We start from the raw sequence: 17,756 nt of genomic DNA, 5'->3' as shown, positions 1-17,756 counted from the left end.
GATTCCCTTCAGAGGCCGAGGACTACTATTCCCAGCAAGCCCCGCGCCCCGGGAACGGCGAAGGGCAGAGCGGCAACATGGCGACACCCGGACCTGGAGACCCTGTGGATGCCAAAAGCGGAAAGGCCCCCCTGGCCCAGCGCATCGACCCGACTCGGGAGAAGCTGACTCCTGCACAACTACAATTCATGCGGCAGGCGCAGCTCGCCCAGTGGCAGAAGACGCTGCCACAACGGCGGACCCGGAACATCGTGACCGGCCTGGGCATTGGGGCCCTGGTATTAGCAATTTGTATCCATCTGGACGACAGACTAGGGAAGACCGCATATGGGGGCAGGGGAAGGGCAGCAAAGGCGTGTAGGAGGGCAGTGCGCGGATGGTAGAAAGAACCGGAACTATGAAAACCTTGGCTACTTCTAACGCCGAGCCAAGAATTTAAGTGTACCTTGTCATTTTAAAGGTGCTCTTTTAATATAATTTATTAATGATAACGAAATCGGGGTCAGGGCTCAGAGGAGCAGAGGGCAGAAGGTGATTTGGGAGGATGAGATAAACAAAAGTGGTGGAGCAAATCTGAGAAAAGGCAATGCACATATTCCACGTGGTTTCCTGAACCCACCTCCCCAGATGGTTACACCTTCTACTCGGTGTCCCAGGAGCGTTTCCTGGATGAGCTGGAAGATGAGGCCAAAGCTGCTCGAGCCCGAGCTCTGGAAAGGGCATCAGGACACTGATCCAGATGGGCATGGTGCATCTCTAACCTGCTGGAGTCCCTTCACATGATGGATGATGCTCCATGATCCTGTAGAAATTGAAGCCTGCGTTGCTGGCCTTCTTACTAACTTTGGACCATGATAGGGGTCCAAGTAGCCGCTTTGTGCATCTGGCCATTGTCAAGGGAACAACGCCCACCTAATGTTGATTCTGTGTGCCCACTGACCCCTTTTCCTAGTTGTTTCCTTGTTTGAAGTATCCACCTTGGCTTTTCCCAAGCTTTGACTTCATGGTTTAATCCTCTTAAACTCCCCTGGGGGCTGGTTTCGAGGGTGGAGGACAAGAGGTGGGCTATTATGGGGGTGGGTGTGGCAGCTCTGTGCAGTGTTGGAGCCTAAAGTGGGAAAGATGGGGTCAGGTTGAAAATAATAAACGAAGTCATTTCTCTCCAAGTCCAATGAGTGTGTTGGGGCTGACACTTCATGCTGAAGCACTTCACAGGCAGCAGCTGCAGCACTGATACTGCCCCAGGGAGCCGGAAATGTTTAACTAGAATTACTTTTTCCATGAGATCTTTCCACCTGATTTAAGGGAGAGATTGTGGTGGGTCACTGGGCTGTTTGGAGACTGAACCAGCTCTTGGGGGCAGGGAGCAGGCGGGGAGGAAGGTCACCCTTCTGTCCTCAACCCCACACTATGCTCAACTTTACTGCCTTTTCCGTTCTCCAGAGGTAAAGGAAGGATGGACAAGCAGCTTTTATTAACTTCCACTGGGGCCTGCTTCTGTAGGCCTAAGGTGGAGTCTGGGTGGAATCTTAGCTTGGTCAGGTGGATTATTGACCTTGAAGTTTCTTCATGAACTGCTGGCAGGAAGCCCAAAAGCTGGGTTCCACCCCTGCCTCCCATTGTGAGAGGGGAATTCCTTCTAAATCCTCCCCTGCCTAACCCTACTACAAAGCTTTTTTGACTGTGCTGGCTCTTCATTGCTACTCTAGTTGGGTTTTCTCTAGTTGCAGCAACCAGGCGCTACTCTTCCCTGTGGGCTTCTTATTGCAGTGGCTTCTCTCTGCACAGCACAAGCTCTAGGGCGTGCAGGCTCAGTGGTTGTGGTACATGGGCTTAGTTGCCCTGTGGCATGTGGAATCTTCTCTGACTAGGAATGGAACCCATGTCCCCTGCACTGAGAGGTGGATCCTTAACCACCAGACCACCAGGGAAGTTCCCCCACAGAGCTTTGCCCAGTTTTTAAGATCCATACAGATTCACCAGGTTCTAGGTTCCAGAATTTTTATTGGCTGCTACTAATTTTCCCTCCTCCTTTCCAACTGGGAGTGTGCCTTCTAGAATCATCTGGACTCAGGTGGGACTGTTTAGTGGTTCTCTCTCGGCTGGGGAGGTGGCAAGGATGAGGATTTACAGAACATACACCTTCTACACACAGCAAACAGTTCCTACATGTTTGGCTCTTCCTTCTAGGGGAGCGGCACTGTCCATGCCCGTCCAGCCTCCTACTCCCTCAGTGCTGAGGTCTTCCTCGCAGAGTTGTGTTGGTCAGCAGATTCTAAGGGCATAAGCTCCATGGTGGGCCCAGGTGTGGGTGACACACATGGCTTCTGTTCATAATTCACTGGAGGAAAAAGAAGAAGTACTAAGGAACCTCCAGAGCTGGAGGAGGCTGAAGCTAAAGCCAGTTACCATTCCCTGGGCTCTCCCTCCCTTGAGCCCGCCCTCACCATCCTGCCAACATCCCCGGCGAATGTCACCCCCTTGCTTGCCCGCTGCTCCTGGGAGCCGGTGCTGCTGCCACTCAGGGAGTTCCTTCGCATGATGCCTGGGTGCAGGATGGGGAGGGAGAGCACTGAATGAGGGAAGGGGCCACAGGGAAAAGTGGGGGGCTAGTACCCCCACAGCAAGGGGCAGATTCCCAGGGCCTGAAAGACAGATCACTAGGGAGGGGACTCTGGAACAATGGGAGCTGGTGACTTCTGTCTCACCCGGGCCCAGGGGCTCAGAACGCTGCAGGCTGTTGCGCCGTGAGGTGGGGAAGCTGCCCTTGGAGAGGCGGCGCTGGCGGCTGGACAGCATAGCAGCAGGGGCCACGATCCCTGGTGGGGGCTGCTTTCCAAGCCTGCTATACAAGTCCTCGATTTCCTGTTTCTGTAGTGTCTGTAGTGCCTCCACCTCTGACAAGTGCCTGAGGACACACCAGGGCCGTGAGAGGGCTAGCCCAACACTTAGCTCTGGCAAATCCACCTCCTGACCACCATTCTCCCCGGACTCACTTCTGCCGAAGATTCTGCAGCTCAGCCCAGAATTCCTCGTCCTCTCCACTGCTCTCGGACTCCTCACTGCTCAGACACAGGCTGCTATAGGAGTAGCTCATCCACACTGGGCTAGGATGGCTCAGGGGTGGAGGGCTGCCCCCTACTTGGGGTTCCTGCCCATCGTCCCCTTCCTCTTCAGCTCCAGCCCCTAGGCCCTCGGCTGCACGGTCACTTTCAGCCAGAGCCTCCCTGGCCTCTGGCCTGGCTCCAGCACTGTCCTCTGTGTCCGAGCTCTCCGAGGTCAGCTGAGGGGTTGGAGGCTTCAGGGAGCCAGAGGGAGTTGGGGATGCCAGCTGCAGGGGAAGAGGCTCAGCTGGCTCCTTGGATGAAGTCACTTGGAAGCGCCCAACAAGCTGAGGCTTTCCCTCTGCAGCAAGACAAAAGAAGCCATCATGAAAGAAGGAAGAGAAATCGGTGGTAGGAAATAAAGTCACTGAGAATGATGGGCAGGGGAGAGTCCGTGGTCAAAGGTCTCACCTTTCGAGATGGGCGCCAATCTGGCTTCACCCGGGAGTGGCTGACCAAGATTTGGAGAGGCCTATAAAGTGTGGGTCTGTGAGTAGAGAAATGATCCAGAATGAAGCCCACCCGCCCCTCCTCCCACCGCCCAATCATCCCTCTTGGTTTCCTACTCACCTCACTCTCCACCTCAGCTGTCAGAGATGAAGGCCACTCCTGGCCACAAGGAGTACAGGGAGTGGGAGGGGGCAGGCTAGGGAGAGGGCCAGGAGGAGCTGGAGGAGACTGGGACAGGAGCCCAGGGGACGGGGACAGCAGGGACTGAGCCACGGTCATCACAGCCAGAGAGAAGGCACTAGCCAGAGAGAGGAGAGGGGCTGCGGTGGTGGAGGGGAGGGGACAAGCAGAGGGGCAGAGGGGAAAGGAGGGAGCAGGAGTGCCCTGGAAACAATCGGGGAAGAGAGAACTCTGTGGAAACTGAGCAGATGGGACTGGAAACTGGGGTGCCCTGGGGGAGAGTGGAAGTGGACAGCTTTGGGGGTGTGGAGAGAGATTTGAGGAGGCCTGAGGAGAAATTGGGGAGAATGAGGAGGGGTTGAGATGACATGGGGGAGAAGTGATGGGAAGGATGGGACTTGGGAAAACAGGAGTTCCAGGAGAAAAGGAGCTTCCAGGAGACAAGGGGGTTCCAGGAGAAGATGTGGAGGTGGAAAAAGCTGCCCAGCATCTTTGCTCCAGGGAGGTGCTGCTCTGGAGCTCTGCTGGGAAGGGAGGGAGGGGAGATTGAGATGCCAGTCCTCCATTCCCATGGGGCAACCCCAGGGGTGGGATGAATAGGGACAGAATGCAGTACATACCCCTGGATGGGTCTGGGGGGGACCCCGGGAGAGCAGGCAGTGGTGCTGACTCCTCCTGAGAGAGAGAAATGTCACAGTGGGAAGAGCTGAGTCTTAGATGGAAAATTTGAGGCTGGGCTTCTTAAGCCAGGACTCATGAGCTTCTGTGAGTCCACAGATGAGTTTCAAGGGATTCAAAAGTGTTTTCAAGAAATATTTAGTGGTAAAGGGGCATGACACCTGCAACTTACTTAAATGGTTCCAAAACAAGAATGCATGGACACACACGTGGATGGGAGAGAGGAAGCGAGAAGGCTAAAGCTCATGTGACAAGACACTACTAGCCAATCTAGACAGAGCACCTAGGGGTTCTTTGTACAACTATTGCAACTTCTCTGCAGGTCTGAAATTATGTCAAAATACTGAGTTAAAAGTATGCACTGAACACATTTTTCTGGAACAAGAGTCCATGGCTTTCATCAGACTCTTAAACGGGGGCAGAGCCATTGTTTTGGGATCCTAGAGATGACAACAAGTTAGATCCAAGGGGACTGGTGGAGGCAAAAAGTAATGAAGCCTGTAGCAGAGTCCCATCCCCCTGGAGGTGCCCACAGGGGTCTGACCTGGGGACTCAGAGGGTCTTCAGCAGCCTCCACAGGGCCAGTATCTCTCTTCAACAGGGTCTCCACTCGCTGGATAATCTCCCGAATCCGGTTCAGGAATCCAGCTCGCTCCGAGGGTAGAATGAACTCATTGTACACCTGGTGAGAATCAGTAGGAAGGGGAAGGGGAGCTCGGTTAATTCCACTTGTCCCTTTCTTTAAAAAACCAACCCTTCACCCCACTGCTTCTGCTCATCAATCTAAAACAAGTATTTAGTAAGCATCAGCTGTGTGCCATGCACTGTGTGGTTGTAATGAGAAATACAGCTTAGAGGAAAGGAGCTAAACTTCATAGCATGCGTGTTTATACCAGATCTTTACATATCTTATCACATTTGACACCAATAACAGCTTGCTGTGGTCTCCATGTGGTCTCTTTAGAGTTATGCTAACCAATGCTTAACAAGGTGCAGTTCAGTCTTCCCAAGATCACGAGATTTGCACCCAGATCTTTCTAAAGCCAAAACCTGAGTTATATTTCCACTGATGCCTCACCTGTTTTTGGACACAACTCTGCTCATACAGCTTGTAAAATGTGCCACACAGATCCACATAAACACAGCTCCACAGAGTTAAGTAAAAATAAGGCAATATGTGATAAATGTAACATTCAGGTCCACAAACACTTACTGAGTGTTTTATGTGCCAGCATTCAGGTCTACAAACACTTATTGAGTGTTTTATGCACCAGGCATAGGCTAGATTCTTTGAGGGAACAAGGAAGCAGAAAACACTGTCCTGGTCTCAGAGAAGCCCAAAATCTTAGTGGAAGAGACACACACATACATAACTCAATAGACTTCAAGTCAGCCCAAGGCAGGTAAGGCATTTATGATTGAGGTACAGATAAAAGTGCTATTCCCGGAGGGGGAAGGGAGAGCCGCTGTTTAATGGGTAGAGATTCAGATTGGCAAGATAAAACAGTTCCAGAGACCTATTGCCCAACAATATGAATATACTTTACACTACTGACCTGTGCACTTCAGGACGGTTAAAATGACACACTTTATGTTATATGTTTTTTACCATGATTTTTAAAAATGCCATTCCAGGACTTCCCTGGTAGTCCAGTGGTTAAGACTCTGCGCTCCCAAAGCAGGGGGCCTGGTTCAATCCCTGGTAGGGGAAGATCCCACCTGCCACATGGCTTGGCCAACAATAAATAAATAAGTAGAAATAAATAAAATAAAACACCATTCCAAGAAGAAAGCAGTTCATAACACTTCAGGGGACAGCGGGCAGCTGAGATGGCTCCAGAGCTGAGTCTTGAAGGATGACTAAGAAAAGCAACCCTTTATTGAGTATCTACCACGTGTGGACATTTCCCATACTTTTATCATTTCACTTCTCATACATGCTATATCATTTCTCATATATTACATAAGAAAAGTGAGAAGTGTTAGTCACTCAGTTGCATCCCAACTCTTTGCTATCCAATGGACTGTAGCCCTCCAGGCTCCTCTGTCCATGGAATTCTCCAGGTAAGAATACTGGAGTGTGTTGCCATTTGCTTCTCCAGGGGATCTTCCTGACCCAGGGATCAAAGGCGGGTCTCCCGCACTGTAGGCAGATTCTTTACTATCTGAGCCACCAGGGAAGCCCATCAGAACATCTTTGCAAAATAAGTAATATCCCCTCCATTTTACTGATGAAGTTCAGAGAGATTAAGAAACTTGCCCAAGTTTGCCAAATTAGTAGCTAACAGAGCTGAAGTTGGAACTCAGGTCTTATGTGAACCTCCATCCTTTCCTCTGTTCTGCACTGTTCTGAGGCAGCAAAGGGCACATTCACAAAATAGCGAAGACTGAAGTACAGCTGAGAGTGCTGTGAATTTTAAAGGTCATACTCCAGAATTTGAACCTTACTCTGTAACCACAGGTAGCCACTACCGATTTGGGGGCAAAAGAGCAAATTTAAAGTCTTGAGAGAATTCTGCTGCAGAGAAAGAGAGGGTGGGCTAGTAAGGAAAGAAAAGAAGGCAATGGACCCTGGGTTCAGGGACAGGGTCCCTCTGCTTGTGTGGGATCTGAATTGGGCTTGAAAGCCCATAGAGAAAGCTCCCAGGGAGAAAGACTGCTGAAAAGATGGAAGCAGAAGCTGAAAAGGCAAGTAGGCCTCTTCAGAGGACCATTCAGAAACCAGTGTGGCTGGATGAAAGATTCTTGAAGGGCTGAGTGGCTTGACAGAAGTGGATAAGCCTGCATGCCAGGTGCTGTTTTGTCTTTGTCCCTGACACAAGCTGAATGACATGATGGAGAGGAAGATTTAGAGGGAGTTCCTGAAGTCTGACGTTTCCTCCATTCCCTTCCCTCCCGCATCCCAGAGGCTGGCAGCCAATGCCCCCATTCCACTGAAACTGGTCTCCCACAAAGACCTCCTCCTGACAAAAGCCAGTGTGGTCTTGCCTCAGGCCTCACCCTATGCCTCCTCGAAGCAATCTCCTTCCTCAGTTTTTACTAAAATATTCCAGAGTTCCTTCTGTCTCAGGTTCCAATTCTGTCCTTTGATAACCTATCCCTGCTCCCCGTTCCGGAACTGGGGGCATCTACTAAGATACTCCTCTATACCTCTGGCTTTGCAGGCCCATCTTCTCTCATGCTCAGCTCTGTGCTGAGACTCCCAGATCCACTCCTGCCAGTCCTGCCTGATCCATATTCTGCTTACTTATGGAGGATCTTATCTTGCCTGCCCCTCTGTCATTCAAGCTCATCATGATACCCCCTCCAAAAAACAAAGCCATACTCTCATTTTAAAACTTATCTCCTTTGATGGCCTATTCCTATGAGTTCCTCCAAGCTACAGGTCACCCTTGATAGCCCTTGCCCTAACTCCCTCTCATGTCAACTCATCAAGTATTTACTGACCATGTTCTATGTACACTGTACTATGTCAATCAATTACTGGATGACACAGTAGGTTATTTTTCCCAAAATAACCCCCAGATTCACCCCTCTTCTTCCTCCCCCTCCATAATCTATTCTCTCCTTGGACCATATCTGGCTTCTTGCGTCCATCTCCCAACTGGATACTCTACCCACAGCCCTCTCCCACATCCCACAACAGGGCAGTCTTAAAACCTATTCTCACGGTGTTACACACTTAACTCTTAAGACTCCATTACACATTACACGCTCACATTACATGCTTAAGCCCACATTACATGCCCAACCTCACTTCTACAAAACTTTTTTTAAATTGAAGTATAGTTGACTTACAATGTTGTGTTAAGTTCTGCTGTACAGCAAAGTGATTATATACATATAATATATATGTATATATACACGTTCTTTCTTAATATTCTTTTCCATTATGATTTACTACCTAGGATACTGAATATAGTTCTCTGCTTTACAGCAGGATCTTATTGCTTCCAAGAGGAACCCTTAATTCCAGTGACAAAGGTCTCCTCAAGAAGCCCTCCCAGCCCTATACTTCAAGTCACTCCCTGTTCCCATGCCTCTCCTTTGCCATACCACCACTAGACACGCCCTTTCTACTCTTCACTGCCATTCCGACTCATCTGTCAAGACCTTGCGTGAGTCCTTCCTCTTGCGCTGCTGACCCTTCCCTTACAGCCCATCCTTTCCTTACAGCCACAGCATCACGTGTCTAGTGTGCGTACACTTCACTGCAGCACTTGTGGATATCTTGTGTTAGTCTCAAGTTGCTCCAGCTGAGGATCCAAACCTCCCTGGATAAACAGAAATCTCCTCCCAAACAAAGGCAGATAAGTCTTCAGTGTCACTGCACTGAGGGCCCGCCAGCTTTGAAACCCCTGTCCTTGGATTGTGGGGGGGCGGGGGGCGGGGCAGTTCAGCACCCGGGGACATCAGGAGGGAGACTCTTGTCTCAGATTATTAGAATGTGCTCTCATCTCTCCCTCACCATGGCAGCTGCGATCTCTTCTGGGCTGTCCCCATCCAGATCAAATCGGAAGGTCACCATCTTGCTGTTGTGCGTCTGCAGCTGGCATTCAACCACTCTGTCATTCTGGTCTGAGACCTTCAGAGTCAAAGTCAGCAGAAGGGAGGAGGTCAAGCTCTGTCTTCATCAAGTGTCCCCACCCTTCTCCACCCAAGTCACAGTGGCCAGATTGGAACCGGAGAGAAGCAGATTCTGCCCCCAAAGTCTCGTATTGAAAACATGACTGGTGGCCTCTTGGCTACCAGTAACACAGTGCTTCTCGCCTTTTCTGGCTGACCGCACTCCCATCACTGACAGTTCCATCCAGGCCCTGTAGGTTATTCCCGAACTCCTGTGCCCCTTCCTTACACTTGTGACCCGAAGCCGGGATCGAGGTCTACGCCGGAGGTTTTTCCCTGGGGGTCTCCTCATCCGTTCCATCCCTTCTCCCACATCACTAAGGCCTGATGCTGCCTCTGAGGCATAACTGGAAAAGGGAAAAGACACTGAACCCCAGAGCTCCATATAGCTCACCTTGAAGCCCCCACTCAGACCAGAACTTACCTCTCTCCAGGGGAAAAGTCATTGCCGGGGCCAGAACGTGGAATGGATAGAGCAAAAGCCTGAAACAGGATATAGGTTCATGAGGTCAGGGGAGGATAACTTGTTGGGTTCCAAGAAGACGATATCAAGGGTGCTGGGGTACTAGGCAGAGGGAATAAAGATGAGGACAAGAGTGGTGGATTTCCAAGGACATGGGGCCAGGTCATAGTGTTGGGTTTTACAGGGTGAGAGCTAGGTCATAGGCTTGGAATAGCTGGGAGCCCCCCCATGTGACCCCCTCTCACCGCGGGCAGGCGGAGATGGGACTCAGCGGGGCTGGATGGCACCCCACTAGGGGGCTGAAGGGCAGGGTCTGAGGCATCCAGGAAGCCGGAAGAGCTGAGGTAGCCATCAGTCTCGCAATCCGCTGGTGGGGGAGGGAGGGGATCAAAAAAGGGGAAATAAAGGGGGGTGATGGCTGAGCAGGGGACTGCCTGAGCAAGGAGGGGGCCTGGGGCTGTGGGAGAGTTCTTTCCCAGAAGGAGCCCTGGCTAGATGTAGAAGGCTGGGTAAGTGACAGTGCTGTTGGGTTAAACGTCTGGGTAGGGGGGCAGAGGTCAAGGGTTCTGGGATGTTAAAGGTGACTTACAGGTGGTAGATGAATAGCTGGCATGGCGGAAGAGGAAGGGCTGGTGCTGGTCTGCCTCTGGCTCCTCGGGCTCAGGAGGGAAGGCACTGGAGGGACCAGGAGTCATGGGGACAGCTGCTGGTGGGGGTCTCGGCGCTGGGGGGAGGGCCTCCAACTCCCTAGCTTTACGCAGCTTCTCACGCTTTCGCTGGATGGCAGCAACCCGTTCACGCACTGCACGAGCCACTGGCTGGTAATCAGCTTCACACACTAAGCCCAGGGCCACCTGGAGTTGGAAGGGTGAGGAACACAGTTTGAGGTGAGATTCACCGTCTCCCAACAAAGCCCCATCAGGACACCTTCTTGAGGCCTCTAGGATATACAAGAAAAGGAACATATATTGATTACCCACTGTGTCCACAACTGGCATTTTTTAAAAAGTCATTTATTTACTTGACTGCGCTGGATCTTTGTTGTGGCAAGTAAGATCTTCAGTTGCATGTGGAATCTAGTTCCCTGACCAGGGATCAAACCTGGACTCCCTGCGTTAGTAGCATGGAGTCCTAGCCACTGGATCACCAGAGAAATCCAACTGGCAACTCTTTACCATATCATCATTAAATCCTTCCAGCAACCTTCTGAGATAGGTCTTATCAACTCTATTTTAGAAATAAGTAAAGTAAGTGACCAGTTCAAGGTTATACTCTAAGTCAATTGTTCTGGGGGGATGGTGGAGAAAAATATCTGTAGATATTTTTAGTTGTCACAACTTGGGGGGTGATCCCACCGGGATCTACTAAGTTGATGCCAGGGATTCTTCTCAACAACCTACAACAGTATAGCACAGTCTCCCGAACAATGATGTCACTAGTGTCAAAGTCAAGAACCTCTGTATGTAATGGATCAGGTCCCAATCTCAGGTCAGATTTGAGCTCGGTTACAGAGACTGACTCCTATGTCTTATTTCAAACACATTCTTAGGTTCTTGACCCAGATCCACCAACAGATGATTCCCACCCTTTCAACTGCATTTTTCCATCAAGAATATCATACTCTTTCCCTTCCCACCTCAGACCTTCCTAAACCATCCCCACATTTTCTGCCTCTCATATATGCCTCTCCTGGTCCACCAGCTTCTATTCATTATCCTTATTCATTTCAATAACAAGCTTCGCTGGACAGGTAAAGGAGGTGGGGCAGGATGAGCTGACTCAAAATCTGAACAACCTGAGTCAGTTGTGCCACTTGCTTGCGACCTGGTACAAGATATTCAGCTTCTTTGAGCTTTCATTTCCTCAGCAGTAAATCAGATAAAATCACTCTATGCAGGGTTGGTAACAACCATCAGATGCACGTGAGAGGGCTCTAAGATGTGGGTGGTTAACTGAGTTCCCATCACGTGCTAAGCACTGTCAGGGGCAGAAGGGTCAATACACATAGTCTCTGCCCTCAAGACCTTGTAGTCTTGTGGAGGAGAAAGATGGGAATGTATCCTGGTATAAAACAAGACTGATGGGGACCCGTCCAGTAATGGAGGGCCTGCTGAAATGGAAAGACGCATTTAACTTTAACTCTAGAGCCGACAGGCTTTCTCAAATGCACGGTTCCAAGCATGAAGCAAGATCAAGAAAAAGATGGGGTGGGGGAAACAAGAAAGGGAAAAATAGATAACACGGAGAGAAGGACAATTAGGGAAAACCGGATCAGCAGGAAGTTAAAACAGGGAGGTTGAGGGACCCAGGGCTGGAAAAGGAAATCTTCGACTTGCGGAGAACACTAAGTGTGCCCGCAGGTGCGTTAAGGCGAGGGCAGCAGGGAGACACTCGTAGGAGACTCGGAGAGGGCTTCGTTGAGCCCACCACCCAGACAACCCACCACCCAGACATCGCACCCACAAGGCACTGGCCCCTCCGGTTGAGGTCCACACGCCCCTCATACGTTACGCAGCAGGTATGCTGTCCTCCGCTCACCATCTCCTGAGCCACCTCCTCTGCCGCGTCCCGGCCCAACTGGAACAAGAACTCGATGGCCTGGTTGTCCCGTGGGCGCCCCCCTCGCCGCGCGTCCTCCATGCGCAGCCAGAGCTTGAGGTCCGGCTTCTCTCCGTCGTCCTCCTCCGCCAACTCCACGTGCACGCCGCGCTCCTCGCGGAAGAAGGCGTGAGCCAGAAGGTCGTGGATGGTGAACCTAAGGGCGGTGCCAGCTTGAGCAGAGCCCCACCGCCGCCGCCGCCGCCCGCCCTCCCCATCACCCCACCCCCCTCCGCCCTGCCCCCTCCACCCACCTCTCATTCTTATCCGTGCGGATGCAGCCTTCAATGATCTCCTTTACCTCGGGCATCTTCACCTTGTAGAAGCTGTTGGGTTTCGTGCCCTGGGGAATGTGGTTGCATGAGGCCTCCCGCTCTCTGTGCCCCAGCTCTCTGCTGACTTCCCCCTCCCACCCCGCCCCAGCCCGAGGCGGCAGCTCTTGCAGTTGCCAAAGCACCAGCTACGCGTTTAGAAGTTGTGATTTCAAATCCCAGTCCCCCCGCCCCGACCCCCCCGCCCCCCCCGCCCCACCACACACACACACACACGTATCGACAGTGCGACCTTGAACCAGGCTCTCGCTGAGCCGGTGTCCTCATTTGTAAAATGCAGGGCAGAACATTTGCCCTGCTCACCCCGCGGGGCAGCGGATACGATCGGATGAGAGATTGGATTTGAATCATCTGTAATCTCTAGGGAGCGCTACACACATCGTTATTCTAAAAAGCCTGTATTGGAGAGGCCGTGAGTGCATCCAGTAACCTTCAGTGTTCACCGGGGCGTCTTTGTGTCTACCCCGTTTTCATTAAGGGAAAGGGCATTGACCGCGGGGTGGCCGGGGCAGCCAAATGAAAGGGGGACTTGTGATTCCCTCTCCTCCCTCTCACCGAGGTGACCTTGCGGTAGATTTGAGCGGCATTCTGGCACTCTGAGTAGGGGTACTCCGAGGTCGCCATCTCCAGCATGCACATGCCAAACGCGTACACGTCCACGGCCTCATCGTACTTTTCCTCGTACATCTCTGGGGCCATGAACTCCGGGGTCCCTGCAGGATCCACAGCAGACGTTAGTGCCTCCTTTCTGGCTTCGTCCCTCTCCTTGAAAGTACAAGTGGGGGTGGGGGCAACCCCGCGAATTCTGGAGTGCAAGAGACTCACCCCTTCTCGTCGTGTGTGTGTGTGTGTGTGTTGGGGTGGGGGGGTTGTGGGGAAGAGGACACGCTACAAGTCTCATCTTCCCCGTGGTTTTCTAACTCCGTGGAGGGGTTCTAACTCTAATTACCGTTCTAAATCTACTAGGGGCAGGGGGTCCCCAGGCTCTCTCCCGACAGGGGAAGGGGAGGGAGGGTAGGAGTGGCAAGGATCCTCCTGGAGCGACGCACCGATGACGCTCTTGGCGAAGGAGGCGCGCTTGAGCGTGGCCAGGCCCAGGTCCCCGATCTTAACGGAGCCCGAAGGGCCGGTGATAAAGACGTTGTCACACTTGAGGTCTCGGTGCAGGATAGGGGGTACTCGGGAGTGTAGGAAATGGAGCCCCCGCAGGATCTGGCGGCTCCAGCGCTGAAGGACTCGTGGTTTCATCTCACGGAACCGCCTCAGGTATCTAGGGGAGGACGCACAGCTAGGGTCAGAACAAGGAACACAGAAGATGGGGAGGGAGCCCACCACTGGGAGGTTCTCCTCCCCGTAGCCCCACCCACTCCCGCCCACGCATCTGCCGCTAGCTTCTCCCAGCACAGATCCGCGCCCAGTCTCAGACAGAAAGGCAGTCAGGGGGTGTGGCAGGTAGACAGAAGGTTACAAAACGGGTAAATTCAAGACATGGCCGCCGCCAAGGTGCTGTGGAAGCGCGTAAGGGATGACTAGCTTCCCCGGACGTGGGGGAGGGCTTCCTAGAGGAAATAACTTTTCTGTGGTGTCTTGAAGGATGAGTAGGAGTTCAAGGGTGAAAATGGGAAGAGATGAAGACCTTGCAGGCAGAAGGAAGGCGTGCTTAAAGGCACGGAGACAACAAGTGACGGCACAGGGTGGGAGGAGGTGCTGGGAATTTGCTTTGTCCGGAATGTAGGCTGGATCCTATAAGGACTTTGTGAGCAGTCGCTAGAAAGAATGGACTTTATCCGGAGGGCGGTGGGATAGTTCAAAGGGGTTTTAAGGAGAGAAGTGATAAGACCAGATTCCAGGAAGATAGGATAGCTTGGAGAGGAGAGGGGTAGCATGGTGGAGGACTCTTTAGGGGGCACTGCAGGCCTCCAGACACTCAAGAGGCGAGGATAAGAGAGTGAGCCCGGTTTGGGACCTGCGTGTACAGTCTGAGGAGCCCAGGCTCCTTCAGAAGCAGTGGCGACCTCCCACCACCAGTCCTCCCAACTACCACCAGCAGGCGCGGAGCTCACGTCTTGAGCGTGCCCGAGGTCATGAGTTCGGTGACCAGCACGATGCAAACCTGGCCCCTCAGCACCGACTTCCAGGAGTCGTAGAAGCGGACGATGTTGGGGTGCTGCAGCCCCTTGAGCATCTCCACCTCCTCTGAGAATCGCTGCCGCTCGGCTCGAGACAGTTTCCGAGTCTGTGGGGTAGGGGACGGGGATCACGGTCACCTCAGGCCCAGGACCCCCACGAAGAGGGGGATGGGGACACATGCGGCGGGGCTTGGAGGAGCGGTGAGGGTAGGAGCCAACAGATGGGACTGTGTGGGTGGGATCATTCGCCAACAGGATTGTAGACCCGGAGTTCCCGGTTTGCGCCCCCTGGGCCGCTCCAAGGACACGCCCACTATGGGCCTGGGGCCGCCCCCTGGACCCCCTCCTGGACACAAGAGCTTTTATGCAGCCCGGTCCAGGAGCTCTGAACTCAATAGCGCCTTTGTAGCCGCCCAGGCCGGCCGTGGGGCGGGAAGGGACGCCCGGGGGCTGGCAGCGGGCAGGCAGCAAGCAGGCAGGCGGGCAGAGAATTGGGGCCGGCAAGGGGATTGGCCTCAGAAACTGGTAACTGCTAGATCCAGGGAGAAGGACTGCAGAGGGAGGTACAGACAAAGAGAGAAGGGATCCAGGACCAGGTGCCAGGAGACCGCCCCCTGCTCCATAGCTGTCTCGCTTTCCCCCATCTCCTTCCTCCACCCCCTCTAACCCCTAGTTTGGACGCTTCTCCTGGCCTGGCCTAAAGCCTGGGGTGTGGCACTGGCAGGCACAAGGGGCAAGCTCAGGGCCAGGGCTGGAGGGGAGGACCCTTCCTCCAGGCTCTGTCCCCTCAGTCTGAATCCAAAGCTACTAGCTCAGACTTAACTGGGTTTCCCCTCTATGGGAGGAGGGTCCTTTAAGCCAGCATACCCCTAAAGCCCATGGGGCTCAGTGCTTTTGGTCTGGGGAGAGGATAGCTCAGGTAGGCAGTGGGATGAGGAGCAGGACTGGACTCAGGCCAGGGCTGGAGCTCCTGTCTCCCCCTCCCCCAGCCATGGCGAAGTCCAGAAGTTTGTTCCAGAAGGGATGTGGGAAGGCCCTGTCCTGCTACAATAGCCCTGTATCTTCTGGAAGTGGAGAGGACCCTGTCCCAGCTCCTGGCCTCCATCATTCCAGCCTTCTAATCTGCAAAGATCCAAGGCAAGGAAAAAGGAGGATCAGGGTCACACTGAGGGTCTCAGGACTTAAGGGGAAGGGAGAGGAGGAGACAGTGGGTAACCACTGCAGGAAATTGGTGAGCCACCCCTCAGGTCTGAGCTGGCTCCCTACCCAATTTCCCATCTTATTTTCTTTCCAGCTCTCAGGGTTGAGATGGAGCCGGAAAAGTAAGAATGTCTTAAATCCACAGGGGAGCTACCAAACACCACCTGCCTCAGCTTATCCTTCTGCAGCCTGGAATCAGCCAGGTCCATGGATCATCAGAGCAAGTGGGACAAGTGTCCGGACATTTGACTGGAAAAATACATCCCCCTTGCTGCTGTTCCCTGGGTCTCCCATCCCAAGACCTCCAAAGGTCCCATCCCGTGGCGTCACCGAGGGAGCGCCCAGCCGCACCTGCAGCTCACACCAGGCCACCTCCACCGTGGTGTCGGTGTCCAGCCCTCGATACACCGTCTTGAACGAGCCACGTCCAATCTCGATGTCAAACTTGAGGTATCGGCCGTCCGGGGACGTTGCCACAGCCTGGGTCTCCGTGTCCTCTTTTTCCTCTTGCTCCCGCCGCCGCTCCCGGGCCGCCGCCGCCTCGGTGATCCTCGGCTGTTCCCGGGACCCCGACCCTCCTGTGGAGCCGGCGGGCTCCAAACGCTCGGAGTCTGCAGGCTTCACAGGGGCGCCCGTGGTCCACATGCCCTCAAGGGGCTCTTCAGAGCTGGGCGGTGGGCTCATCGCGGGGCCGGAACCAGCGGAGTCCGGCGGATCAGGGGGCTCCGGAACGGGTGAGGCTGGCTGGGACCAAGAGCTCAGTAGCCCCAAGTCGACTGAGCTGCGGCGGCTGAGACGGGAAGAGCGCGGCCGGGGCTCAGCCTTCCCGGAGAAGCGGCGCACCCGGCGGGAAGGGGGCCCGAGGCGGGGCGGCCCCGCCGCGGCAAGGGTCGGCGGGGGCCGCAGGGGCAGGTCAGCCTCCGCCTGGGACATGGGGACTTCGGTCTCTGGGGCCGGGGGTGCCAGCATGAGGAAGGACCGGGCACTGCAGGCGGTAAGCCGGGAGGCCTGACAGGACGACTGGCTGGGTGCGCAGTGCTCCGGCTGAGCTACTGGGGCCCCAGGCCCGGCTCTCCTGCCCCGCAGCTCCGCCCCCACCCCGCCTCCGCCCCGCCCTTACCCCCCAGAGCCGCCCCCTCGGAGCTGCCCATGCAGTGGAACCCCTGGCGCAGCCCCTCACCTCGGCCACTGCCCCGCCCCCGGCCGCTGGCCCTCCTCCTCCTGGCCTCCCGGAGCACCCGCCCTCAGTCTCTTTCCGTAGCCGGAGCCCGGTGAGAGACTGTGTCCTCGCACACTAAGAGTGCGCAGACCTGTTTGGGGGAGCACCTTACTAGGACAGGGAGATGAAACGTGACCGCGGCTCCCCGACCCTAGTAAAGGGGGGTGGTGAGGAGGAGGCTACCATCAGTCTGCACGCCCCAGATAAGGTAGCGCCACCCCCTCCTAATCGTCCAGAATGGCCTCGGGCCGACAATACAGAGGTCTGTGGAAAGATCTGGTTTTCTCCGAAGTCGCAGTCCCTCGGGGCTGCGCAGGGATGGGTGTGTGCACCACAGAGCCAGCCCCTCCCCCAAACCAAGGACCGGGTCACCCATCCTCTCCACTCCCCACCTTAACCACAGCCTGGCCCTGGCCAAAGTGGCTGTTTTTGCTCTGTGGGCTCTCCTTCCTCCCCCCTCTGTTTGCCAAAGTTTCCAATAAACCAAAGTCCATATCCGGTTTACTCCCCCTCAGCTCCCCTTGGCCTCAACTACCAGAGCCAGACCAGATGGATGGAGGGAGGGGCTTCAGCGTCCTGCAGGACTTCAATGGGGAGGTGGTGAGGGAGGGGAGCCATTAAGTTATTCCACTGCAGACACAGAAAGCTGAGGTCCCCAGTCTGTGTTCCGTTAGCACTCCCTCACACAGCCCACCCAGCAGATGTAAAACTGCAGGCTCAGAGTCCCCCAGTGCGGGATGACCTCTCCCCCAAGGTAGGTGGGGATTCACTCAGCAT

The 17,756-nt window shown here is 54.1% G+C and overlaps 2 protein-coding genes across 4 annotated transcripts; one reads left to right on the top strand and one right to left on the bottom strand.

Annotated features, from left to right (window-relative positions):
• Window positions 1-33: 33 nt before the first annotated feature.
• Window positions 34-1,172, top strand: COA3 (cytochrome c oxidase assembly factor 3). The gene is made up of 2 exons (XM_019981750.2): window positions 34-291; window positions 628-1,172. The coding sequence occupies exons 1-2, from the start codon at window positions 78-80 to the stop codon at window positions 732-734; spliced, it is 321 nt and encodes a 106-aa protein (XP_019837309.1). The 5' UTR covers window positions 34-77; the 3' UTR covers window positions 735-1,172.
• Window positions 1,173-1,984: 812 nt separating this feature from the next.
• WNK4 (WNK lysine deficient protein kinase 4) lies at window positions 1,985-16,863 on the bottom strand. 3 transcript variants are annotated; one of them, XM_019982488.2, is made up of 19 exons: window positions 16,112-16,863; window positions 14,495-14,667; window positions 13,481-13,701; window positions 12,987-13,144; window positions 12,354-12,442; window positions 12,040-12,256; window positions 10,091-10,355; window positions 9,747-9,868; window positions 9,463-9,521; window positions 9,268-9,385; window positions 8,881-8,997; window positions 4,957-5,094; window positions 4,355-4,409; window positions 3,675-4,258; window positions 3,516-3,576; window positions 2,997-3,405; window positions 2,709-2,908; window positions 2,448-2,545; window positions 2,204-2,341 (listed from the first exon to the last, which is right to left on the bottom strand). In XM_019982488.2, the coding sequence occupies exons 1-19, from the start codon at window positions 16,727-16,729 to the stop codon at window positions 2,339-2,341; spliced, it is 3,705 nt and encodes a 1,234-aa protein (XP_019838047.1). In that variant the 5' UTR covers window positions 16,730-16,863; the 3' UTR covers window positions 2,204-2,338. The 3 variants fall into 3 exon arrangements, with proteins under 3 accessions (XP_019838046.1, XP_070629626.1, XP_019838047.1); XM_019982487.2 differs by lacking the exon at window positions 2,448-2,545 and having other exon boundaries at window positions 1,985-2,341; XM_070773525.1 differs by lacking the exon at window positions 2,448-2,545 and having other exon boundaries at window positions 1,985-2,341; window positions 3,675-4,255.
• Between the last annotated feature and the right edge of the window lie 893 nt (window positions 16,864-17,756).

The sequence above is a fragment of the Bos indicus genome, chromosome 19 (assembly GCF_029378745.1).
Source record: "Bos indicus isolate NIAB-ARS_2022 breed Sahiwal x Tharparkar chromosome 19, NIAB-ARS_B.indTharparkar_mat_pri_1.0, whole genome shotgun sequence".
Lineage (NCBI taxonomy): Eukaryota > Metazoa > Chordata > Mammalia > Artiodactyla > Bovidae > Bos > Bos indicus.
The sequence above is the reverse complement of the archived record's forward strand: the minus strand, read 5'-3'. Positions and strand labels throughout refer to the sequence as shown.